A 22,319-nucleotide genomic window follows, 5' to 3' on the forward strand; every position below is an offset into this window, starting at 1 on the left:
TGCTACAAATGGAGTGTCCCGCTCGGACACTTAGGGGGCAGTTCAGGGTCAACCACGCTGGTGTGGGACGGGAGTCACCTATAGGCCCAGACCGGGTAAGGACGGCAGGTTTCTGTCCCTAACGAACCCCTTGGGTTTGAAGCACAATCCGACAGGAAACGTTCGCTTTCACTGAGCCCACAGATTGTTATTTCCAGAATTTTTTAACTGAATTCTAAATTCTCAAAGTGAGATATTTGAAGTGACGTTCTCTGGAGTGTCGGTACAGTAACAGAACCATGGGTTGAGAATAAAAGCTGAAGGTGAAGCTCAGAATGTAGATCTCTAATAATAGTTTGATATATATATATAATCTTCTTGTGAAAAAGCACTTCCTGTAACACTGCTCTGAAAGCGACTTTCATAACCTCAGTGTGTCCCACAACGCGTCACAGACAAGGAAGTATTTTTGAAGCATTGAAGTGCAGGAAACACAGCTCCCAATTTTTGCAAAGCAAGATCACACATTGAGCAAGGTGATAATGATGAGATAATCTATCGTAGTGATGATAAAACCAGAGAAAGGTACAGCACCGATGGAGGCCATTAGCCCATCGTGCCTGTGCCCCGCTTTGCTGCAGCAACCCGATTCATACACTCTCCTGCTCTTGTTGGTTAATGGATAAATATTGGCCAGGATGCTGGGAGAGCTCCCCTACTCTTCTTCCAAAAAATGCGATCTACATTCACCTGAGGGGGCAGACAGGGCTTCAATTTAACATCTCATCTTAAATAGAGCACCTCCGACAGTGCAGCACTTCCTCAGTACTGCCCCTCCGACAGTGCAGCACTCCCTCAGTATTGCCCCTCCGACAGTATGGCATTCCCTCAGTATTGCCCCTCCCACAGTATGGCACTCCCTCAGTACTGCCCCTCCGACAGTGCGGCACTCCCTCAGTATTGCCCCTCCGACAGTGCAGCACTCCCTCAGTACTGCCGCTCCGACAGTGCGGCGCTCCCTCAGTATTGCCCCTGCGACAGTGCGGCACTCCCTCAGTACTGCCGCTCCGACAGTGCGGCACTCCCTCAGTATTGCCCCTACGACAGTGTGGCGCTCCCTCAGTACTGCCCCTCCGACAGTGCGGCACTCCCTCAGTACTGCCCCTCCGACAGTGCGGCACTCCCTCAGTACTGCCCCTCCGACAGTGCGGCACTCCCTCAGTACTGCCCCTCCGACAGTGCGGCACTCCCTCAGTACTGCCCCTCCGACAGTGCGGTGCTCCCTCAGTACTGCCCCTCCGACAGTGCGGCTCTCCCTCAGTACTGCCCCTCCGACAGTGCGGCACTCCCTCAGTATTGCCCCTCCGACAGTGTGGCGCTCCCTCAGTACTGCCCCTCCGACAGTGCGGCACTCCCTCAGTACTGCCCCTCCGACAGTGCGGCACTCCCTCAGTACTGCCCCTCCGACAGTGCGGCACTCCCTCAGTACTGCCCCTCCGACAGTGCGGTGCTCCCTCAGTACTGCCCCTCCGACAGTGCGGCTCTCCCTCAGTACTGCCCCTCCGACAGTGCGGCGCTCCCTCAGTACTGCCCCTCCGACAGTGCGGCGCTCCCTCAGTACTGCCCCTCCGACAGTGCGGCACTCCCTCAGTACTGCCCTTCCGACAGTGCGGCACTCCCTCAGTACTGCCCCTCCGACAGTGCGGTGCTCCCTCAGTACTGCCCCTCCGACAGTGCGGCTCTCCCTCAGTACTGCCCCTCCGACAGTGCGGCGCTCCCTCAGTACTGCCCCTCCGACAGTGCGGCGCTCCCTCAGTACTGCCCCTCCGACAGTGCGGCGCTCCCTTAGTCCTGAACTGGGATTCTCAACTTAGATTTCTTGGCTGAAGTTTCTGGACTGGGTTCAAATCCAGAGCCTTCTGACTCCGAGGCGATGTACTGCCCACTGAGCCAAGCTGGCATCTGCCTGCCGCCATTAAAGTTGTTAATTGAATTGAGTCACCTCGGACTGTTCCCGGGTTGACTTGCACGGTCTATTACTGATGAATACTCGCCGTTAGACTCTATTACTGAGTGGGTTGCTGGGCACTGTACCAGCCTGGTGATAATGAACAGATGCTGAAGGAACTGCTCCACTGCTGTTTCCTTCGGTGCTATTTATGGTTCGCAGGTAGGCTTGTGTTAAAATAGCCCCGACAGGCGTTTGACACAGTCGTTCATTTGCTGAAACAGAACCCCTGTGAGTTTAGCTGCTGTCTGGGCCATGGAACTGGAATAAGCTGCTTAGTGAAGCCAAGTATTATTCTTCACCTTGCTGCTGTACAGCTCGACTTTAAATGTGCTTTTGTGTCACTGTTACATCATGTTAGGATCTTGCAGAGACATCATTGGTGATATTTTCCGCAAGATCTTACAAATCCCCTGGGAGGACAGACGCACCAACATCAGCATCCTCGACCAGGCCAACATCCCCAGCATCAAAGCACTGACCACACTCGACCAGCTCCGCTGGGCAGGCCACATAGTCCGCATGCAAGACACGAGACTCCCAAAGCAAGTGCTTTATGCGGAACTCCTTCACGGCAAACGAGCCCCAGGTGGGCAGAGGAAACGTTACAGGGACCACCCTCAAAGCCTCCCTGATAAAGTGCAACATCCCCACCAACACCTGGGAGTCCCTGGCCAAAGACCGCCCTAAGTGGAGGAAGTGCATCCGGGAGGGCGTTGAGCACCTCGAGTCTCATCGCCGGGAGCATGCAGAAACCAAGCGCAGGCAGCGGAAGGAGCGTGCGGCAAACCAGTCCCACCCTCCCCTTCCCTCAACAACTGTCTGTCCCACCTGTGACAGAGTCTCGTATTACACTGTTCAGCCATCAAAGAATTCACTTCAGGAGTGGAAGCAAGTCTTCCTCGACTCCGAGGGATGGCCTATGATGATGATATCACGTTGCTGGGACTCAGTGTCTGTGGCCCAGCCCTTCCACCCCATAACTCAGGCGTGTTACAGCTGGCTCAGGGGAATACACTCTCACCTCCGAGTCACAAGGTCTTGAACCGCTGCAGTCCGTGTGGTGAAGGTGCTCCCACAGTGCTGTTAGGGAGGGAGTTCCAGGATTGTGACCCAGCGACGATGAAGGAACGGCCGATATATTCCCCAGTCAGGATGGTGCCTGATTTGGAGGGGAACATACCATCTTGCTGTCCGGAGGAGGCGGGGTCCCCAGTGGAGTGCGCTCTACCCCCGGCAACCAAATTTTAATTTGATTTAAGTTTCCTGTAAAACATTGATTGGTTTAATGGTCGGTTCTTAATGCCCGCCGTTAATAAGGAGGCACTTGATTTATGGTTATCAACTAAAATAGTTGGAGGGGAACGTGGAGGTGATGGTGTTCCCATGCGCCTGCTGCCCTTGTCCTTCTAGGTGGTAGAGGTCGCGGGTTTGGGAGGTGCTGCCGAAGAAGCCTTGGCGAGTTGCTGCAGTGCATCTTGTAGATGGTGCACACTGCAGCTACCGCCCCTCCGACAGTGCGGCACTCCCTCAGTACTGCCCCTCCGACAGTGCGGCACTCCCTCAGTACTGCCCCTCCGACAGTGCGGCACTCCCTCAGTACTGCCCCTCCGACAGTGCGGCACTCCCTCAGTACTGCCCCTCCGACAGTGCGGCACTCCCTCAGTACTGCCCCTCCGACAGTGCGGCACTCCCTCAGTACTGCCCCTCCGACAGTGCGGCACTCCCTCAGTACTGCCCCTCCGACAGTGCGGCACTCCCTCAGTACTGCCCCTCCGACAGTGCGGCACTCCCTCAGTACTGCCCCTCCGACAGTGCGGCACTCCCTCAGTACTGCCCCTCCGACAGTGCGGCACTCCCTCAGTACTGCCCCTCCGACAGTGCGGCACTCCCTCAGTACTGCCCCTCCGACAGTGCGGCGCTCCCTCAGTACTGCCCCTCCGACAGTGCGGCACTCCCTCAGTACTGCCCCTCCGACAGTGCAGCGCTCCCTCAGTACTGCCCCTCCGACAGTGCAGTACTCCCTCAGCACTGCCGCTCCGACAGTGCAGCACTTCCTCAGCACTGCACTGGGAGTGACAGCCTGAATTATGTGTGCTGCAGAAGAGGAACCCACAATCTTGTGACTGAGAGATGACACAAATGCCACCTCTCGGCCACGGATGACACCACTCAAAGGTGGTGGATGGGGAGCCAATCACCCGCCTGCTTTGTCCCGGATGGTGTCGAGCTTCTCGAGTGTTGTTGGAGCTGCACTCATCCAGGCAAGTGGAGAGTGTTCCATCACACTCCTGTCTTGTGTCTTGTAGATGGTGGAAAGGCTTTGGGGAGTCAGGAGTTGAGACACTGGCCACAGAATACCCAGCCTCTGACCTGCTCTTGTGGTCACAGTATTTACGTGGCTGGCATTGTGATGAACGGTACCAAGTTACAGCACCAAGCCGGTGTTGTGGAACCAACAGCTGCGTTGATTTAACCTTGGAATATTAATACCGAGGGTCTGTAAGAGTGGGTGGGTGGATGAGCTGCAGACTGGGACTGCGTGGGATCGAGTTAAACAGCAGGATGTTCTGCAGTTGAAAGCTGACAGGCTCCTTCCATTCCTGGGATGGTGGTGGTGGAATGGAATGTCTCTGGGTAATGGGAAACATCAGTTGCTTGCTGCACATTTACAACTGGGATACAGCCTGATCCCGAGCCCAATCCCAGTGGCTCAACCGGCATCAATGCTTCATGGAATCAAACTAATCCAGGTACACAAGTATCTGCGGCACATTTCACCAACATCACTCACAAGTCACCAGCAGCTTTACAGGATGAAAGGGATAATTCCGCTTCGGTATCTCTCTCACGCTCGTGACTCAGAGGATCGTGGGTTCACGTCCTATGCCAGAGGCTTCAGCAAATAATCCAGCCGACAGTGCAGTACTGGGGGAGTGCCGCACTGTCGGAGGGGCAGTACTGAGGGAGTGCTGCACTGTCGGAGGGGCAGTACTGGGGGAGTGCCGCACTGTCGGAGGGGCAGTACTGAGGGAGTGCCGCACTGTCAGAGGGGCAGTACTGGGGGAGTGCCGCACTGTCGGAGGGGCAGTACTGAGGGAGTGCTGCACTGTCGGAGGGGCAGTATTGAGGGAGTGCTGCACTGTCGGAGGGGCAGTATGGAGGGAGTGCTGCACTATCGGAGGGGCAGTACTGGGGGAGTGCTGCACTGTCGGAGGGGCAGTATTGAGGGAGTGCTGCACTGTCAGAGGGGCAGTACTGAGGGAGTGCTGTACAGTCGGAGGGGCAGTATTGAGGGAGTGCTGCACTGTCGGAGGGGCAGTATTGAGGGAGTGCTGCACTGTCGGAGGGGCAGTGCTGAGGGAGTGCCGCAATGTCGGAGGGCAGTACTGAGGGAGCACTGCACTGTCGGAGGGGCAGTATTGAGGGAGTGCTGCACTGTTGCAGGTGCCATCTTTTGATGCCCTGGAGCCAATATTTATCCCTCTATCAGCATCACTAACACAGATGATCTGGTCATTATCACATGCTTGTGGGAGCTTCCTGTGCACAAATTGGCTGCTGCGTTTCCTACATTACAAGAGTGACTACACTTCAAAAATATTTAATTGGCTGTGAGATGTCGTGGGATGGTGGAAGGCGCTTACAGAGCAGTATTACTGGAAGTGCTATTTTACAAGAAGATGATATATATATATATATTTCAAACTATTATTAACAATCTACATAACTGAGGTTCCCTTTCTGCTTTTATTCTAAATCCATGGTCCTGTTACTGGACTAACACTTCAGAGAACGTCACTTCAAATCTCACACTTTGAGAATTTAAATTGATTTTTTAAATCTGGAAATAGAAATCTTGTCTCAGTAAATGTGACCATGAAGCTGTCGGAATGTAAAAACCCAACTGGTTCACTGATGTCCCTTCAGGAAAACAACAAGGTCCATCTAGGTCGCTTTTTCCCACCCTGTTACCTGTCGTCGCACGAGTCAATGATCACGGAGTTGTTGGTTAATCACTGCGATCTCTCTCCGTCGATGCATTTTACAAAGTCTCACACAATAGAATTGTTCGCAAAATTCAAGTGCATGGGATTAAAGGGACAGTGGCAGCATGGATACGGAACTGGCACAGTTGCAAAAAGCAGAGAGCAGCAGTGAACAGATGTTTGTCAGACTGGAGGGAAGGTTACTGTGGGGTTCCCCAGGGGTCGGTGCTGGGACCACTGCTCTTGTTGATACAGTGTGTACAGAAACATAGAACATAGGTGCAGGAGTAGGCCATTCGGCCCTTCAAGCCTGCACCATATGTTAATGACCCGGACTTGGGTGTACAGGGCACAATTTCAAAACTTGCAGGTGACACAAAATTGGAAATGTAGTAAATAATGAGGTGGGCGGAGAGGGCCTGGCGAAATGGGCAGACACGTGGCAGATGAAATTTAACACACAAAAGTGTGAAGTGATGCATTTTGGTAGGAAGAATGAGGAGAGACAATATGGGGTGCAGGAACAGGGAGACCTGTGGTGTATGTACACATATCTTTGAAGATGGCAGGGCAAGTTGATAAGGCTGTTACAAAAGGCATGGGAGCTTTGAATTTAATAATAGAGGCAGAGAGGACAAAGGCATTTTCATCTGCCATGGCAGGGCAGGTTGATAAGGCAGTTAAGAAAGTGTATGGGAATTCACTTTGTAAATAAAGGCATCGAATATAAAAGCAAGGGAGTTATGCTAACCCTTTACAAATCTCTGGTTAGGCCCCAGCTGGAGTATTGGGTCCAATTCTGGGCCCCACACTGTAGGGAGGGTGTCACGGCCCTGGAGAGGGTGCAGAGGGGATTGACCAGAATGGTTCCAGGGATGAGGGACTTGAGTGATGTGGAGAGACTGGAGAAGCTGGGGTTGTTCTCCTCAGAGCAGAGAGGGTTAAGGGGAGATTTGATCGAGGTGTTCAAAATCATGAGGGGTTTTGACAGAACATCAAGGAGAAATTGTTCCCAGGGGCAGGAGGGCCGGTAACCAGAGGGACACAGATTGACGATAATCGGCGATGGAACCAGAGGGGGAGATGGGGAGAATGTTTTTACGCAGCGAGTTGTTGTGATCGGGAACGCGCTGCCTGAAAGGGCGGTGGGAGCAGATTCAATAGTAACTTTCAAATAAGAATTGGATAAATATTGAGGGGGATTGACAGGGTAGATGCTGAGAGGTTGTTTCCCCAGGCTACAGTGACTAGAATTCGGGGGCACAGTCTCAGGGGTCAGCCATTTAAGACTGAGATGAGGAGAAATTTCTTCACTCAGAGGATTGAGAATCTGTAATTCTCTGCCCCAGAGGGCTGTGGATGTTGAATCGTTGAGTATATTCAAGGCTGAGATCAATAGATTTTTGGACTCTCGGGTAATCAAGGGGCTCTGGAGATCGGGCAGGAAAGTGGAGTTGAGGTCGAAGATCAGCCATGATCTTATTGACTGCTCCTAATTCTTATGCTCTTATAAATATTGAAGTGGAAAGGTTTTCAGGGCTCTGGGGAAAGAGGAGTGGGAATAATTAGTTAGCTGTACCAACGGGCCGGCACGGGCATGATGGGCCGAATGGCCTCCTTCTGTGCTGTAAGATTTTATGATTCTATTACTGTCCATTTACAACGTATTGACCTTGGAATAATACTATTTCAGAGTCGGATCTAATACTTGGGGTTCATTAATATTCCACTTCACATTTCCCAACCCAAAATGATTCAGCACTTGGCACTGAGCCAGCACTCGGGGGGGGGGAGGCACTGGGCATCAGCACTGGGGGTCGGGGGTCAGCATTAGGGGTCTGCACTGGGGGGGGGTGCACTGGTGGGGGGGGTGCATTGGGGGGTGCACTGCGGGGGGTGCACTGGGAGGGGGTGCACTGGGGGGTGCACTGGGGGGGTGGGGTGCATTGGGGGGGTGCACTGGGAGGTGCACTGGGAGGGTGGGGTGCATTGGGGGGGGTGCACGGGGGGGTGCACTGGGGGGGGGGTGAACTGGGGGGAGGGGGGTGCACTGGGGGGTCACATGTAGTACTGGGGAGCACCAGGGAAAGACATCTTTAGTGTTTTAAATAGTTTAATTAAAGTTTGCTCCACTTTCCTGATGACTCAATCCTTCCTTAATTCACTCACCATTATGGGCAATGTTATTCCTATAACTACTTTAACTAGCTCACCATCCTGGGCAATGGTATCCCTATAACTACTTTAACTAGCTCACGACCCTGGGCAATGGTATCCCTGTAACTATTTTAACCAGCTCACCACCCTGGGCAATGGTATCCCTATAACTACCTTAACTAGCTCACCATCCTTCCAGCCCAGAAGTGTGGAAGCTTTGACTCTCAGTCTGTGCCCTTGAGCTCAGGACCCCCAGAGGGAGTCAGGAAAGAAAATGAGATAACGCAGTAAGCCGCTATTCCTGATCCCTCGCCACCAATAGAATTGGGACGATTTGGGGAGAGGAGATCAGGGTCAGACGTGACTGTGATAGAACAGCCTTCTGGGGCAAGCTGCTACTAACCAGTGTGTGCAAACAGACAGATGAAGGTTGCTCAGTGGAGTTGGGTATTGGTCAACCCGACCCCAGTGAGAGTCAGCACCTTCAGGAGCAGAGGATGAGGGGATGTGACAATATATTAACCTTGGTAGTAAACACTGATCCTGTCTGAAGACTATGGGCTAGAACCTTCACTTTTTTTTGCATGCTCAACACCCATTTAACGCCCATTTTACCGCTGAAATGACGTATAACGCCCAGATAATCGCCCATTTTGGCACAAAATGGAAACCTACGGGCATTTTTAGGAAACTTATCGCCGAGTGTTACTTTCCCCATGGGCTTAATGCCGAGAAAAAATATTACCGCCCACTCACTGTTTTGGGGCGGAATCAGCAGAATGGGCGAAATCAACGCCCACAATATCGGCCAGTGTTACTTTCCACATGGAATTAACGCCGAGATTCAATATTAACGCCCGCCCACTGTTTTTAGTCGTAAAGAGCATATTTTACCCAAACTAGCAGCCATGGAGATCGCCCACCGTCAATTTCACTACCTCACACACATATCGCCCACAATATCGCTCGCTCAAAAAAACGCCCACAAAAAAATGGAACTAACCGGGACGGACGCCAGCAGTGTGGCTGGCATTTGCTAAATCTTACTCTTACGTGAGGAGCTGAGAGCTGAACGATTTGCCTGACAGAGCGCTGATGTGAGTGACAACGCTGACACACTGCTGTGTGTGTGTAGCTCAGACATCAATGGCGCCCATCAGCTTGGTGCCAGTTAAAGTTTACGTTGATTGATGTTAAGTTGTATTTAACCCTTTCATGGTAAGGAATCACCAGTGTGTAACGGTCCAGCTATCTGAGACAAGGCGCAACAAGGTTATGTTCAGTAACAAAAATTTAATACCAACATTGGTCTGAAATCATAAGTATCACAGCCAATACACCCAACCCCCGCCCACACCCCACTTTTTGCAGCATTGACATCAATCACATGTTCAACATGTCCAGCAACACAGAATACAAAGGCAAAGCAGGAGCGTGGTCCCCAGCCCCCATACATTGCAACAAATTGCATACACCCAGATGGAGATATAACACAGCCATCACCTGCACACATGCACCTCACTTTCCTTCCCCTCTCTACCCCTTCCCCACCTCGCTCCATGGCGCCTGGCCGAGGAGCTCCTCAGGCGATGCCTCATTGGGCAGGGGGGAGGGGGGGGGGGGATGACAGGCGAAGCGCTGCTTGGATGGATACGGGAGAGGATGGTCCTGAGGTGAGAATGTGCCCCAAACCAGAAGCAAGATGTTGCTGCTGGCTCTCGTGTGGTTGGCAATGGGGGTGTGGCACCTTGGGGTGCAGTGCCCTGCTCCGGGACCACTGGGAGCCCTCTGCCACCAGTGTTCCTGGCTACCAGCTCCAGGGCCTCCTCCATCCCTTCCATGTTATATCTTATTTGTTGGACAAAAACTCGGGGCCAACTATGTTCTTGGTGCTTAGAGGGCTTTTTGCTGCTGGTGAATCTCCCTCGTGCCTCCCACAACAGCCAGACAAGCACACACCACACCCACACACGCCTTCAGTGCCTCTGAGCTCCCTCTCCTTTTCTGCGCATGTCATGATGACCCTTGGCCTCCTGAATCGCAGGAATCGAGAGTTGCCATGCCATTGCTAAGGATGGCCACACTTTACAGCAAAAGGTCAAAAAAATTTAACGCTACCGCCCATTTGAAATCGCTTGCGGTAACGCCCATTTTCAAAAATGGAAACTAGGTGTTTTGAGAATGGGTGAGAAGCCGGCGATCAGAAAACCCTTTGTTACCGCCCATGCCGGAAATAACGCCCATTTTTGGGCGATAAGCACAAAAGTACAGGTTCAAGCCCCAAGATTCCTGATTGGACAGTAAACAGCCACTGACTCCTGATTGGACAGTAAATGAGACAACATTTTCTTACCTTTGCAAAATCGCGGACATCGAAAAGGTCAAAAGCGTCAAAAAGTTCACTCTTCCGCATCCCAAAAGTGTCACAACAGGCCGTGAGGAATGTTCGAATATTCTTCAAACAGAGGAACTGAAACAGCAGAGGGAGAAAGTGCAGCTCAATGGACCAATGATGACTGAAAATCAATAAACAGCAACCAAAAACGTAGTAAAATGTCCCGGGGTGCTTCACAGGAGCGTACATCAGACAGAATTAGACACGGAGACACAGGAGGAGATATTAGGGACAGATGACCACACACTTGGTCAGAGATGATTTTAAGGAGCGCCTTAAAAGGAGGAGAGGTAGAGAGGCGGAGAGGTTTAGAGAGGGAGTTCCAGAGCTTGGGGCCCAGGCAACAGAAGGCATGGCCACCAATGGTAGAGCGATTATAATCAGAGATGCTCAAGAGGCCAGAATTAGAGGCGCGCAGAGATCTCGGGGGGTTGTAGGGCTGGAGGGGGTTACAGAGATAGGGAGAGTAAAGCTATGAAGGGATTTGAACACGAGGATGATCATTTTAAAATCGAGGCATTGCTAGACCGGGAGCCAGTGTAGGTGAGTGAGCACAGATGAACGGGACTGGGTGTGAGTTAGGTTATGGGCAGCAGAGTTTTAGATCAGCTGAAGTTTGCTCTCAATGATGTTAAAGACTGAGGTCCATTGAATCTTTGCGCGTTGCTCCACAATACAGCCCAGGAGATAGATTCCAAACCAAAGCGCATCAATAACACACAGGAAAGAGACAAACACTCCCACAGTAACATAGTGGAAACAACTGAACACCCAGCAGTCCCCCAGTCATTGCGTGCTATCAACCACCAAGCACACACGCTGGATTCTGGGCACTGGTTCTCTCACACTGGAATACAAAGCGATGGAAATCATGTTACAGCTGTACACAGCTCGGATCAGACCCCATGTGGACTCTGCGTCCAGTCCTGGGCCCCGACTCTCGGGGACAGTATATCGGCCTCAGAGGGGCAGCAACACAGGTTCACCACCATCATACCAGGGCTGAAAGGGTTAACATAGAAACATAGAAAATAGGTGCAGGAGTAGGCCATTCGGTTCTTCGAGCCTGCACCACCATTCAATATGATCTTGGCTGGTCATGCAACTTCAGTACCCCATTCCTGCTTTCTCTCCATACCCCTTGATCCCTTTAGCTGTAAGGACCACATCTAACTCCCTTTTGAATATATCTAACGAACTGGCCTCAACAACTTTCTGTGGCAGAGAATTCCACAGATTAACAACTCTCTGAGTGAAGAAATTTCTCCTCATCTAGGTCCTAAATGGCTTACCCCTTATCCTGAGACTGTGACCCCTGGTTTTGGACTTCCCCAACATTGGGAGCATTCTTCCTGCATCTAACCTGTCCAGTCCCGTCAGAATTTTATATGTTTCTATGAGATTCCCTCTCATTCTTCTAAACTTCAATGGCTATAAGCCTAGTCGATGCAGTCCTTCTTCATATGTCAGTCCTGCCATCCTGGGAATCAGTCTGGTGAACCTTCGCTGCACTCCCTCAATAGCAAGAATGTCCTTAAATCCCGAGGGCAGGCTGCACAGACTGAGCTTGTGTTCCCTCGAGTTTAGAAGATTACAGGCGATCTGATGGAGGTGGTGAAGATCATTAAAGGACTCGATAGGGGAGACCGAGAGAAACTATTCCCTCGGGTGGGGGGAGTCCAGAACAAGGAGCAGGACCTTACAATGAGAGCCCGGCCGTTCAGGGTGATGTCAGGAGCACTTCTTCACACAAAGAACCAACAACTAAAACAGATTATCTGGTCATTATCACAGTGCGGTCTGCGGGAGCTTGCTGTGCATATATTGGCTGCCACGTTCCCTGCATTACAACAGCGACTGCACTTCGCAAGTAATTAATTGGCTGGAAAGCACCTTGGGACATCACAAGATGGTGAAAGGGACTGTGAAAATGTAAGTTTTTATCTTTTAAAAGGGTAGTGGAAATCTGGAAACGCTCCCCCAAAACACATCGAGACTGTGCAATTGGACATGTCACAGACCCGAAACATTAACTCTGTTTCTCTCTCCACAGACGCTGCCTGACCCGCTGAGATTTCCAGCACTCTCTGTTTTTATTTCAGATTCCAGCGTCTGCAGTACTTTGCTTTAGTATTGATCATCATCATAGGCAGTCCCTCGGAATCGAGGAAGACTTGCTTCCACTCTTAAAATTAGCCCTTAGGTGGCTGAACAGTCCAATACGGGAGCCACAGTCTCTGTCACAGGTGGGACAGATAGTGGTTGAAGGAGAGGGGTGGGTGGGACTGGTTTGCCGCACGCTCCTTCCGTTGCCTGCGCTTGGTTTCTGCACGCTCTCGCGTGAAGGGTTACTGAGCAAAGGCAGTCGATGGAGTTAGGTCACAGATCAGCCACCGTCGAATGGAATCGAGGAGCTGAATAGCCTCCTCCTGGGTACAAATCTGGGCCCTGGTACCCTGAGAGCTGGTATTGGAGGATGGCTACACCAACAATTTGCATTCATATAGCACCTTCAACATAGTAAATTATCCCAAGGAACAAAGGAACAATGTCATCACAATTTGACACAAAAGGAGATGTTAGGGCAACTGACCAAAAGCTTGGTCCAAGAGATAGGTTTTAAGGAGGATGTTAAAAGGAGTCGAGAGAGGTGGAGAGGGGGGGAGGTTTAGGGATGGAGTTCCAGAGCTTGGGGGCCAGGCAGCGAAAGGCACTGCCGCCGATGGTGGAGCGATTAAAGTCGGAGATGTGCAAGAGGCGAGATTTGGACGGGGCCCCGAGACCATGGAGTCTGGTTCAGCCTCAGAAAGCTGCCGGGAGTGGAGGTGGTGTGGGCTGGTGCTGGGGGAGCTGTGAATTGCCAATCGGTACATGGCCAGGGGTGGGTCACCCCCATATTCTCCTTCATATTCCCGGGCCACGGGAACCCGCTCTGCTTTGCCAGCTTTCCAGTGGTGCCCGTCCCCTCCGCTGCTCTGCTGTAACCATTCGCACCTCCTTCAGATCCAACTTTTGTTTCATTACTTGTTCCATTACCGCATCTTTTTGCCTTGTATAATCATCCCTTTTTGTCAGTTAATCCCCCGTGCCCTCCCCTCTGTCACAGACTATTGTCCCTCCCTCCCCTCCCCCGTTCCCTGTCACTGTTGAAATTCCAATAGTTCTGACGGAAGGTCATCGACCTCAGACGTTAAATGTTCTCGCTCCACAGATGGCCTGAAACGGCAGGATATTGTCCCGACTTCCCCTTCCCCAGCTCCGGCACCTGATTTTTACTCATCGCGGTTTGATGAGTCCGCCACACGGAGCCTGAACACTGGCTCTCGCTCCCACCCCAACAGTCAACTGTGGCACAGTGGGCAGCACGCGCTCCTTCTCGCCTCTGACTCAGAAGGTCATGGGTTTGAGTCCCACTTCAGCAATAAAATCTAGGCTGACACTCCACATGCAGTACTGAGGGAGCCCCGCACTGTCGGAGGGGCAGTACTGAGGGAGCCCCGCACTGTCGGAGCGGCAGTACTGAGGGAGCCCCGCACTGTCGGAGGGGCAGTACTGAGGGAGCCCCGCACTGTCGGAGGGGCAGTACTGAGGGAGCCCCGCACTGTCGGAGGGGCAGTACTGAGGGAGCCCCGCACTGTCGGAGGGGCAGTACTGAGGGAGCCCCGCACTGTCGGAGGGGCAGTACTGAGGGAGCCCCGCACTGTCGGAGGGGCAGTACTGAGGGAGCCCCACACTGTCGGAGGGGCAGTACTGAGGGAGCCCCGCACTGTCGGAGGGGCAGTACTGAGGGAGCCCCGCACTGTCGGAGGGGCAGTACTGAGGGAGCGCTGCAATGTCGGAGGGGCAGTACTGAGGGAGCGCTGCACTGTTGGAGATGTGGTACTGAGGGAGCGCCGCACTGTCGGAGGGGCAGTACTGAGGGAGCGCTGCACCGTTGGAGATGTGGTACTGAGGTAGTGCCGCACTGTCGGAGGGGCAGTACTGAGGGAGGGCCGCACTGTCGGAGGGGCAGTACTGAGGGAGGGCCGCACTGTCGGAGGGGCAGTACTGAGGGAGCCCCGCACTGTCGGAGGGGCAGTACTGAGGGAGCCCCGCACTGTCGGAGGGGCAGTACTGAGGGAGCCCCGCACTGTCGGAGGGGCAGTACTGAGGGAGCCCCGCACTGTCGGAGGGGCAGTACTGAGGGAGCCCCGCACTGTCGGAGGGGCAGTACTGAGGGAGCGCTGCAATGTCGGAGGGGCAGTACTGAGGGAGCGCTGCACTGTTGGAGATGTGGTACTGAGGGAGCGCCGCACTGTCGGAGGGGCAGTACTGAGGGAGCGCTGCACCGTTGGAGATGTGGTACTGAGGTAGTGCCGCACTGTCGGAGGGGCAGTACTGAGGTAGTGCCGCACTGTCGGAGGGGCAGTACTCAGGGAGGGCCGCACTGTCGGAGGGGCAGTACTGAGGGAGCGCCGCACTGTCGGAGGGGCAGTACTGAGGGAGCGCCGCACTGTCGGAGGGGCAGTACTGAGGGAGCGCCGCACTGTCGGAGGGGCAGTACTGAGGGAGCGCTGCACTGTTGGAGGGGCAGTACTGAGGGAGCGCTGCACTGTTGGAGATGTGGTACTGAGGGAGTGCCGAACTGTCGGAGGGGCAGTACTGAGGGAGCAGGCTAACATCCCCAGCATCGAAGCACTGACCACACTCGACCAGTTCCGCTGGGCAGGCCACATTGTCCACATGCCAGACACAAGACTCCCAAAGCAAGCGCTCAACTCAGAACTCCTTGACGGCAAGCGAGCCCCAGGTGGGCAGAGAAAACGTTACAGGGACACCCTCAAAGCCTCCCTGATAAAGTGCGACACCCCCACCGACACCTGGGAGTCCCTGGCCAAAGACTGCCCTAAGTGGAGGAAGAGCATCCGGGAGGGCGCTGAGCACCTCGAGTCTCGTCGCCGAGAGCATGCAGAAACCGAGCGCAGGCAGCGGAAGGAGCGTGCGGCAAACCTGTCCCACCCTCCCCTTCCTTCAACCACTGTCTGTCCCACCTGTGACAGAGACTGTGGCTCTCGTATTGGACTGTTCAGTCACCTGAGAACTCACTCTTAGAGTGTAAGCAAATCTTCCTCGATTCCGAGGGACTGCCTGTGATGATGACGATGACTGAGGGGGCACTGCAGTGTTGGAGGGGCAGTACCAAGGGAGTGCTACACTGTCGGAGGGGCAGTACTGAAAGAGTGCCGCACTGTGGGAGGGGCAGTGCTGAGGGAGTGCCGCACTGTGGGAGGGGCAGTGCTGAGGGAGTGCTGCACTGTCGAGGGGCAGTACTGAGGGAGTGCTGCACTGTCGAGGGGCAGTACTTCATTGGCTGTAAAGGGCTCTGGGCAGCGTTGAGCTGCAGAAATACATGTGCGCCCTGTGACTCAGGCCGTTCAGCAGCTGATGCACCTTTGCCACATTGTTTATAAACATATTATTTACAAACTAAACCTGCTGGAAATGTTCCTGTGTTCCCCATTTCCCAGGTGGGAGACACTGCTGGGAATGAAGGGGCGGTGGATGGGGCTGGGGGCTCTGCCCTCCGGCCCGCTCCAGTCACACCCCCCACCCCCCGGGGCGCTCCGGGACTCCGCTCCTCACACCCGGGACCACGCTCCCGGTCGCAGGCCGGCAATCCTGGGCCCCGCTCCCTCCCTCCCGCCAGGCGCCCCTGCACCGGGGACCCCACCCGGACCCGGACTCGACCCAGACCCGGCTCGCTGGGGCTGGGCCCGCTTCCGCTTGGTTAGACTGGCTGGGGTAGGGGCTGGGGTACACTGGGCTCGGGTGGACAGGCCTGGGGTAGACAGGGCTCGGTTACACTGGGCTGGGGTTGGGTCTGGGTTATACTGGGCTCGGGTGGACAGGCCTGGGGTAGACAGGGCTGGGTTACACTGGCCTGGGGTAGACAGGGCTGGGTTACACTGGCCTGGGGTAGACAGGGCTGGGGCAAGGGCTGAGGTACACTGGGCTGGGGTAGGGTCTGGGTTATATAGGGCTCGGGTAGACAGGGCTCGTTTACACTGGGCTGGGGTTGGGTCTGGGTTATACAGGGCTGGGTTACACTGGCCTGGGGTAGACAGGGCTGGGGCAAGGGCTGAGGTAGGGGCTGGGGTACACTGAGCTGGGGTATACTGGGCTGGGGTAGGGTCTGGGTTATACAGGGTTGGGGTACACTGGGCTGGGTTACACTGGGCTGGGGTACACTGAGCTGGGTTATACAGGGCTGGGTTAGGGTCTGGGTTATACAGGGCTGGGGTAGACAGGGCTGGGGTAGGGTCTGGGTTATACAGGGCTGGGGTAGACAGGGCTGGGTTACACGGGGCTGGGGTATACTGGGCTGGGGTAGGGTCTGGGTTATACAGGGTTGGGGTACACTGGGCTGGGGTAGGGTCTGGGTTATACAGGGCTGGGGTAGACAAGGCTGGGCTAGGGGCTCGGGTAGACAGGGCTGGATGGACTGACGCGGTTTGCAATGGGCCGGCTGGCACTTACCTGCGACATGTGCGGCCGCTGGTTGATGTCCTTGAGCAGGATGGAGCGGGGCCGCAGGTTGTTGAGAAGCCGGCACAGCAGTACTCCGTCCCGCAGGCTCTGCGCCAGCTCAAACACCTGAGCCCCGGGCCAGCTCACCCGGTGATCGGGGGGCAGCACCCGGCCCGCGATCAGCCACACAGCACACTGGCGCCACGGCTCCATCCCGGCTCTGCCCCCGGGCTCTGTCCCCGGGCTCAGTCCCCCTCTGCCCCCCCCGGGACCGCTCCCTCGCTCCCCGGGTCTGTCCCCCCCTCTCTCCCCGGGTCTGTCCCCCCCCTCTCTCCCCGGGTCTGTCCCCCTCTCTCCCCGGGTCTATTCCGCTCTCTCCCCGGGTCTATCCCCCTCTCTCTGTCCCCCTCTCTCCCCGAGTCTGTCCCCCTCTCTCCCCGGGTCTGTCCCCCTCTCTCCCCGGGTCTATTCCGCTCTCTCCCCGGGTCTATCCCCCTCTCTCTGCTCTCTCTCTGTCCCTCTCTCTCCCCGGGTCTATCCCCCTCTCTGCTCTCTCTCTCCCCGGGTCTATCCCCCTCTCTCTGCGTCCCTCTCTCTCCCCGGGTCTATTTCCCCCTCTCCCCCCGGGTCTATCCCCCTCTCTCTGCTCTCTCTCTGCCCACCTCTCACACTCGCTCTCTCATTCTTTCTCCATCCACATCGGCAGCTCTATTTATAGCACAGTCTGTCGCTCCCTGTCCCGATCCTCCTCTCCCGATCTCTCTTTGTCTCTCACCCTCTCTCCTCCCCCTCTCTATCGGATTCTCTGCCTCTCTCAGTCCTCTCTCTGTCAGTCTATCAGTCCTCTCTCTCTATCGCTCTCTCCCCTCTTGTCTATCAGCCCTGTACCTCTCTGTCTCTATCCCTCTCTCTCTGCTCTCAATCTCACCCGCTCTCTCATTCTATCATTCTCTTCCTCTTCTCCCTTTATAACCCTCTACTCTCCCACTTGCAGGCGCCCCGTTAGTTTCTCTTTCGGCTCTCAGCCTCTTCCGTCCGCGACTGGACGCCGCGGGAGCGCGCATGGAGCAGCGGCGACGCGCACTGTCCCTTTGCTTATTCCATTCACCCATTTGTTATTTCAAGATCCCATTCAATCGTAGAATTGTTAAGTATCCAACATTTATTATAACTTTGCACTATCCCAGTATTAATATAATTGTTCACTACCCCAGTATTAATACAACTGTTCACTATCCCAGTATTAATATAACTGTTCACTATCCCAGTATTGATGTAATTCTTCACTATCCCAGTATTAATATAACTTTTCACTATCCCAGTATTCATATAACTGTTCACTATCCCACGAATAAAATAACTGTTCTCTATCCCAGTATTGATATAATTTTTCACAATCCCAATATTGATAAAAATGTTCACTATCCCAGTATTAATTTAATTGTTCTCTGCCCCACTACTAATATAATTGTTCACTATCCCAGTATTGATATAATTATTCACTATCCCAGTATTGAAATAATTGATCACTATCCCAGTATTAATATAATTGTTCACTATCCCAGTATTAATATAATTGTTCACTATCCCAGTATTAATATAATTATTCACTATCCCAGTATTGATATAATTCTTCACTATCTCAGTATTTATTTTATTGTTCCCTATCCCAGTATTAATATAATTGTTCAATATACCAGTATTAATATAACAGTTTAGTATCCCAGTAGTAATATATTTGTTCACGATCCCAGTATTAATATAATTTTTCATATAATTGTTCACTATGTGTATAAAAATAACTGTTTACTATCCCAGTATTAATATAATTGTTCACTTCCCAGTATTTCATAATTACTGACTATCCCAGGACTGATAATGTTAACTATCCCAGTATTAATATAACTGTTCACTATCCCTGTATTGGTTTCATTGTTCACTATCCCACTATTGATATAATTGTTCATTATCCCAATATTAATAAAATTGATCACTATCCCAGTATTAATATAATTGTTCGCTACCCAGTATTAACATAATTGCTCACTATCCCAGTACTGATAATGTTAACTATACCGGTATTAATATAGTTGTTCACTCTCCCAGTATTAATATAATTGTTCACTATCCCAGTATTTATATAATTATTCACTATCCCAATATTAATAAAATTGGTCACTATCCCAGTATTAATATAATTGTTCACTACCCCAGTATTAATACAACTGTTCACTATCCCAGTATTAATATAATTGTTCACTATCCCAGTATTAATATAACTGTTCACTATCCCAATAATAATATAACTGTTCTCTATCCCAGTATTGATATAATTCTTCACTATCCCAGTATTTATTTTATTGTTCACTATCCCAGTATTAATATAACTTTTCACGATCCCAGTATTCATATAACTGTTCACTATCCCACGAATAAAATAACTGTTCTCTATCCCAGTATTGATATAATTTTTCACAATCCCAATATTGATAAAAATGTTCACTATTCCAGTATTAATTTAATTGTTCTCTGTCCCACTACTAATATAATTGTTCATTATCTCAGTATTAATATAATTGTTCACTATCCCAGTATTGATATAATTATTCACTATCCCAGTATTGAAATAATTGTTCACTATCCCAGTATTAATATAATTGTTCACTATCCCAGTATTAATATAATTATTCACTATCCCAGTATTGATATAATTCTTCACTATCTCAGTATTTATTTTATTGTTCACTATCCCAGTATTAATATAATTGTTCAATATACCAATATTAATACAACAGTTTAGTATCCCAGTAGTAATATATTTGTTCACGATCCCAGTATTAATATAATTTTTCATATAATTGTTCACTATATGTATAAAAATAACTGTTTACTATCCTAGTATTAATATAATTGTTCACTTCCCAGTATTTCATAATTACTGACTATCCCAGGACTGATAATGTTAACTATCCCAGTATTAATATAACTGTTCACTATCCCTGTATTGGTTTCATTGTTCACTATCCCACTATTGATATAATTGTTCATTATCCCAATATTAATAAAATTGATCACTATCCCAGTATTAATATAATTGTTCGCTACCCAGTATTAACATAATTGCTCACTATCCCAGTACTGATAATGTTAACTATCCCGGTATTAATATAGTTGTTCACTCTCCCAGTATTAATAAAATTGGTCACTATCCCAGTATTAATATAAATGTTCACTATCCCAGTATTGATATAATTGTTCACTATCCCAGTATTGATATAAATGTTCACTATCCCAGTATCGGGATCTGGAATATTCGGTCATTCTTTGAAACACCTGTGAATTCATCTCTTTTTGGTGTGGAAGCAAATAATCCTCGCTTCAAGCGACTGCCTATGATGATTATAATGATTGATATAATTGTACATGGCCCCAGTATCAATATAACTGTTCACGATCCCAGTGTTGATATAATTGTTCACTATCCCAGTATTAATATAATTGTTCACTCTCCCAATATTAGTTAATTGTTCTTATCCCTCTATTTATATAATTGTTCACTATTTCAGTATTTATATAATTGTTCACTATTGCATTATTAATATAATTGTTCGCTGTCACAGTATTAATATAAGTCCCTATTCCAATATTAATATTACTGTACACTATCCCACCACTGATATAATTGCTCACTATCCTAGTGTTGATATAATTGTTCACTATCTCAGTATTAATATAATTGTTCACTATCCCACAATTGTTCATGATTCCAGTATTAATATAATTGTTCACTCTCCCAGTATTAATATAATTGTTCACTCTCCCAGTATTAATACAATTGTTCACTATCCCATTATTGAAACAATTGTTCAGCATCCCAGTATTAATATAACTGTTCCCTATCCAAGTCTTGATATAATTGTTCAATATACCAATATTAATATAACAGTTTGTATCCCAGTAGTAATATATTTGTTCACTATCCCAATATTAATATAATTTTTCATATAATTGTTCACTACATGTATAAAAATAACTGTTTACTATCCCAGTATTAATATAACTGTTCACTATCATAGTATTAACATAATTACTCACTATCCCAGCACTGATAATGTTATCTATCCCAGTATTAATATAACTGTTCACTATCCCAGTATTAATATAATTGTTCACTATCCCAGTATTAATATAATTGTTCACTATCCCAGTGTTAATATAACTGTTCACTATCCCAGTATTGATATAATTGTTCTCTATCCCAACATTAATTAAATTGGTCACTATCTCAGAATTAATATAATTGTTCATTATCTCAGTATTAATACAATTGTTCACTGCCCAGTATTAACTTAATGACTCACGATCCCTGTATTGATTATGTTAACTATCCCAGTATTAATATAACTGTTCACTATCCCAGTATTGATATAATTGTTTTCTATCCCACTATTGATATAATTGTTCTCTATCCCAACATTAATAAAATTGGTCACTATCTCAGAATTAATATAATTGTTCATTATCTCAGTATTAATACAATTGTTCACTGCCCAGTATTAACTTAATGACTCACGATCCCTGTACTGATTATGTTAACTATCCCAGTATTAATATAACTGTTCACTAACGCAGTATTGATATAATCGTTCACTATCCCAATATTAATATAATTGTTCACTATCCCAGTATTAATATAATTGTTCACTATCCCAGTATTCATATAATTGGTCACTCCCAATATTAATAAAATTGTTCACTATCCCGGTATTAATATAATTGTTCACTATCCCAGTATTAATATCATTGTTCACGATCCCAATATTGATATAAGTGTTCACTATTCCAGTATTGATATAATCGTTCTCTATCCCAGTGTTAGGATAACTGTTCACATCCCACTATTAATATAATTATTCACACTCTCAGTATGAATATAACTGATCACTATCCCAGTATTAGCATAATTATTCATTTTTCTAGTATTCATATAATTTTTCACTATCCCAGTATTAATATAATTGTTCACTATCCCAGTATTAGTATAATTGTTCACTATCCCAATATTCTGATAATTTTTCACGATCCCAATATCAATATAATTGTTCACTATCCCAGTATTGATATAATTGTTCACTATCCCAGTATTCTGATAATTTTTCACTATCCCAGTATCAATATAATTGTTCACTATCCCTGTATTCATATAATTTTTCACTATCCCACTATTAATATAATTATTCACTATCCAAGTATTAATATAATTGTTCACTCTTGCTGTATTAAT

At 49.7% G+C, this 22,319-nt stretch overlaps 1 protein-coding gene across 2 annotated transcripts in view; it reads right to left on the reverse strand.

The window, feature by feature from the left end:
• LOC139249760 (guanine nucleotide exchange factor VAV3-like) overlaps positions 1-17,248 on the reverse strand; it is a 197,619-nt gene extending 180,371 nt beyond the window's left edge. For both annotated transcript variants that reach the window (XM_070872549.1, XM_070872548.1), the window contains exons 1-2: positions 17,045-17,248; positions 10,487-10,603 (exon numbers count right to left, since the gene is read on the reverse strand). In XM_070872549.1, the coding sequence (XP_070728650.1) occupies positions 10,487-10,603; positions 17,045-17,248 (321 nt within the window). The remainder of the gene's footprint in view (positions 1-10,486; positions 10,604-17,044) is intronic.
• Positions 17,249-22,319: the final 5,071 nt, after the last annotated feature.

The sequence above is a fragment of the Pristiophorus japonicus genome, unplaced genomic scaffold (genome assembly GCF_044704955.1).
Source record: "Pristiophorus japonicus isolate sPriJap1 unplaced genomic scaffold, sPriJap1.hap1 HAP1_SCAFFOLD_331, whole genome shotgun sequence".
Lineage (NCBI taxonomy): Eukaryota > Metazoa > Chordata > Chondrichthyes > Pristiophoridae > Pristiophorus > Pristiophorus japonicus.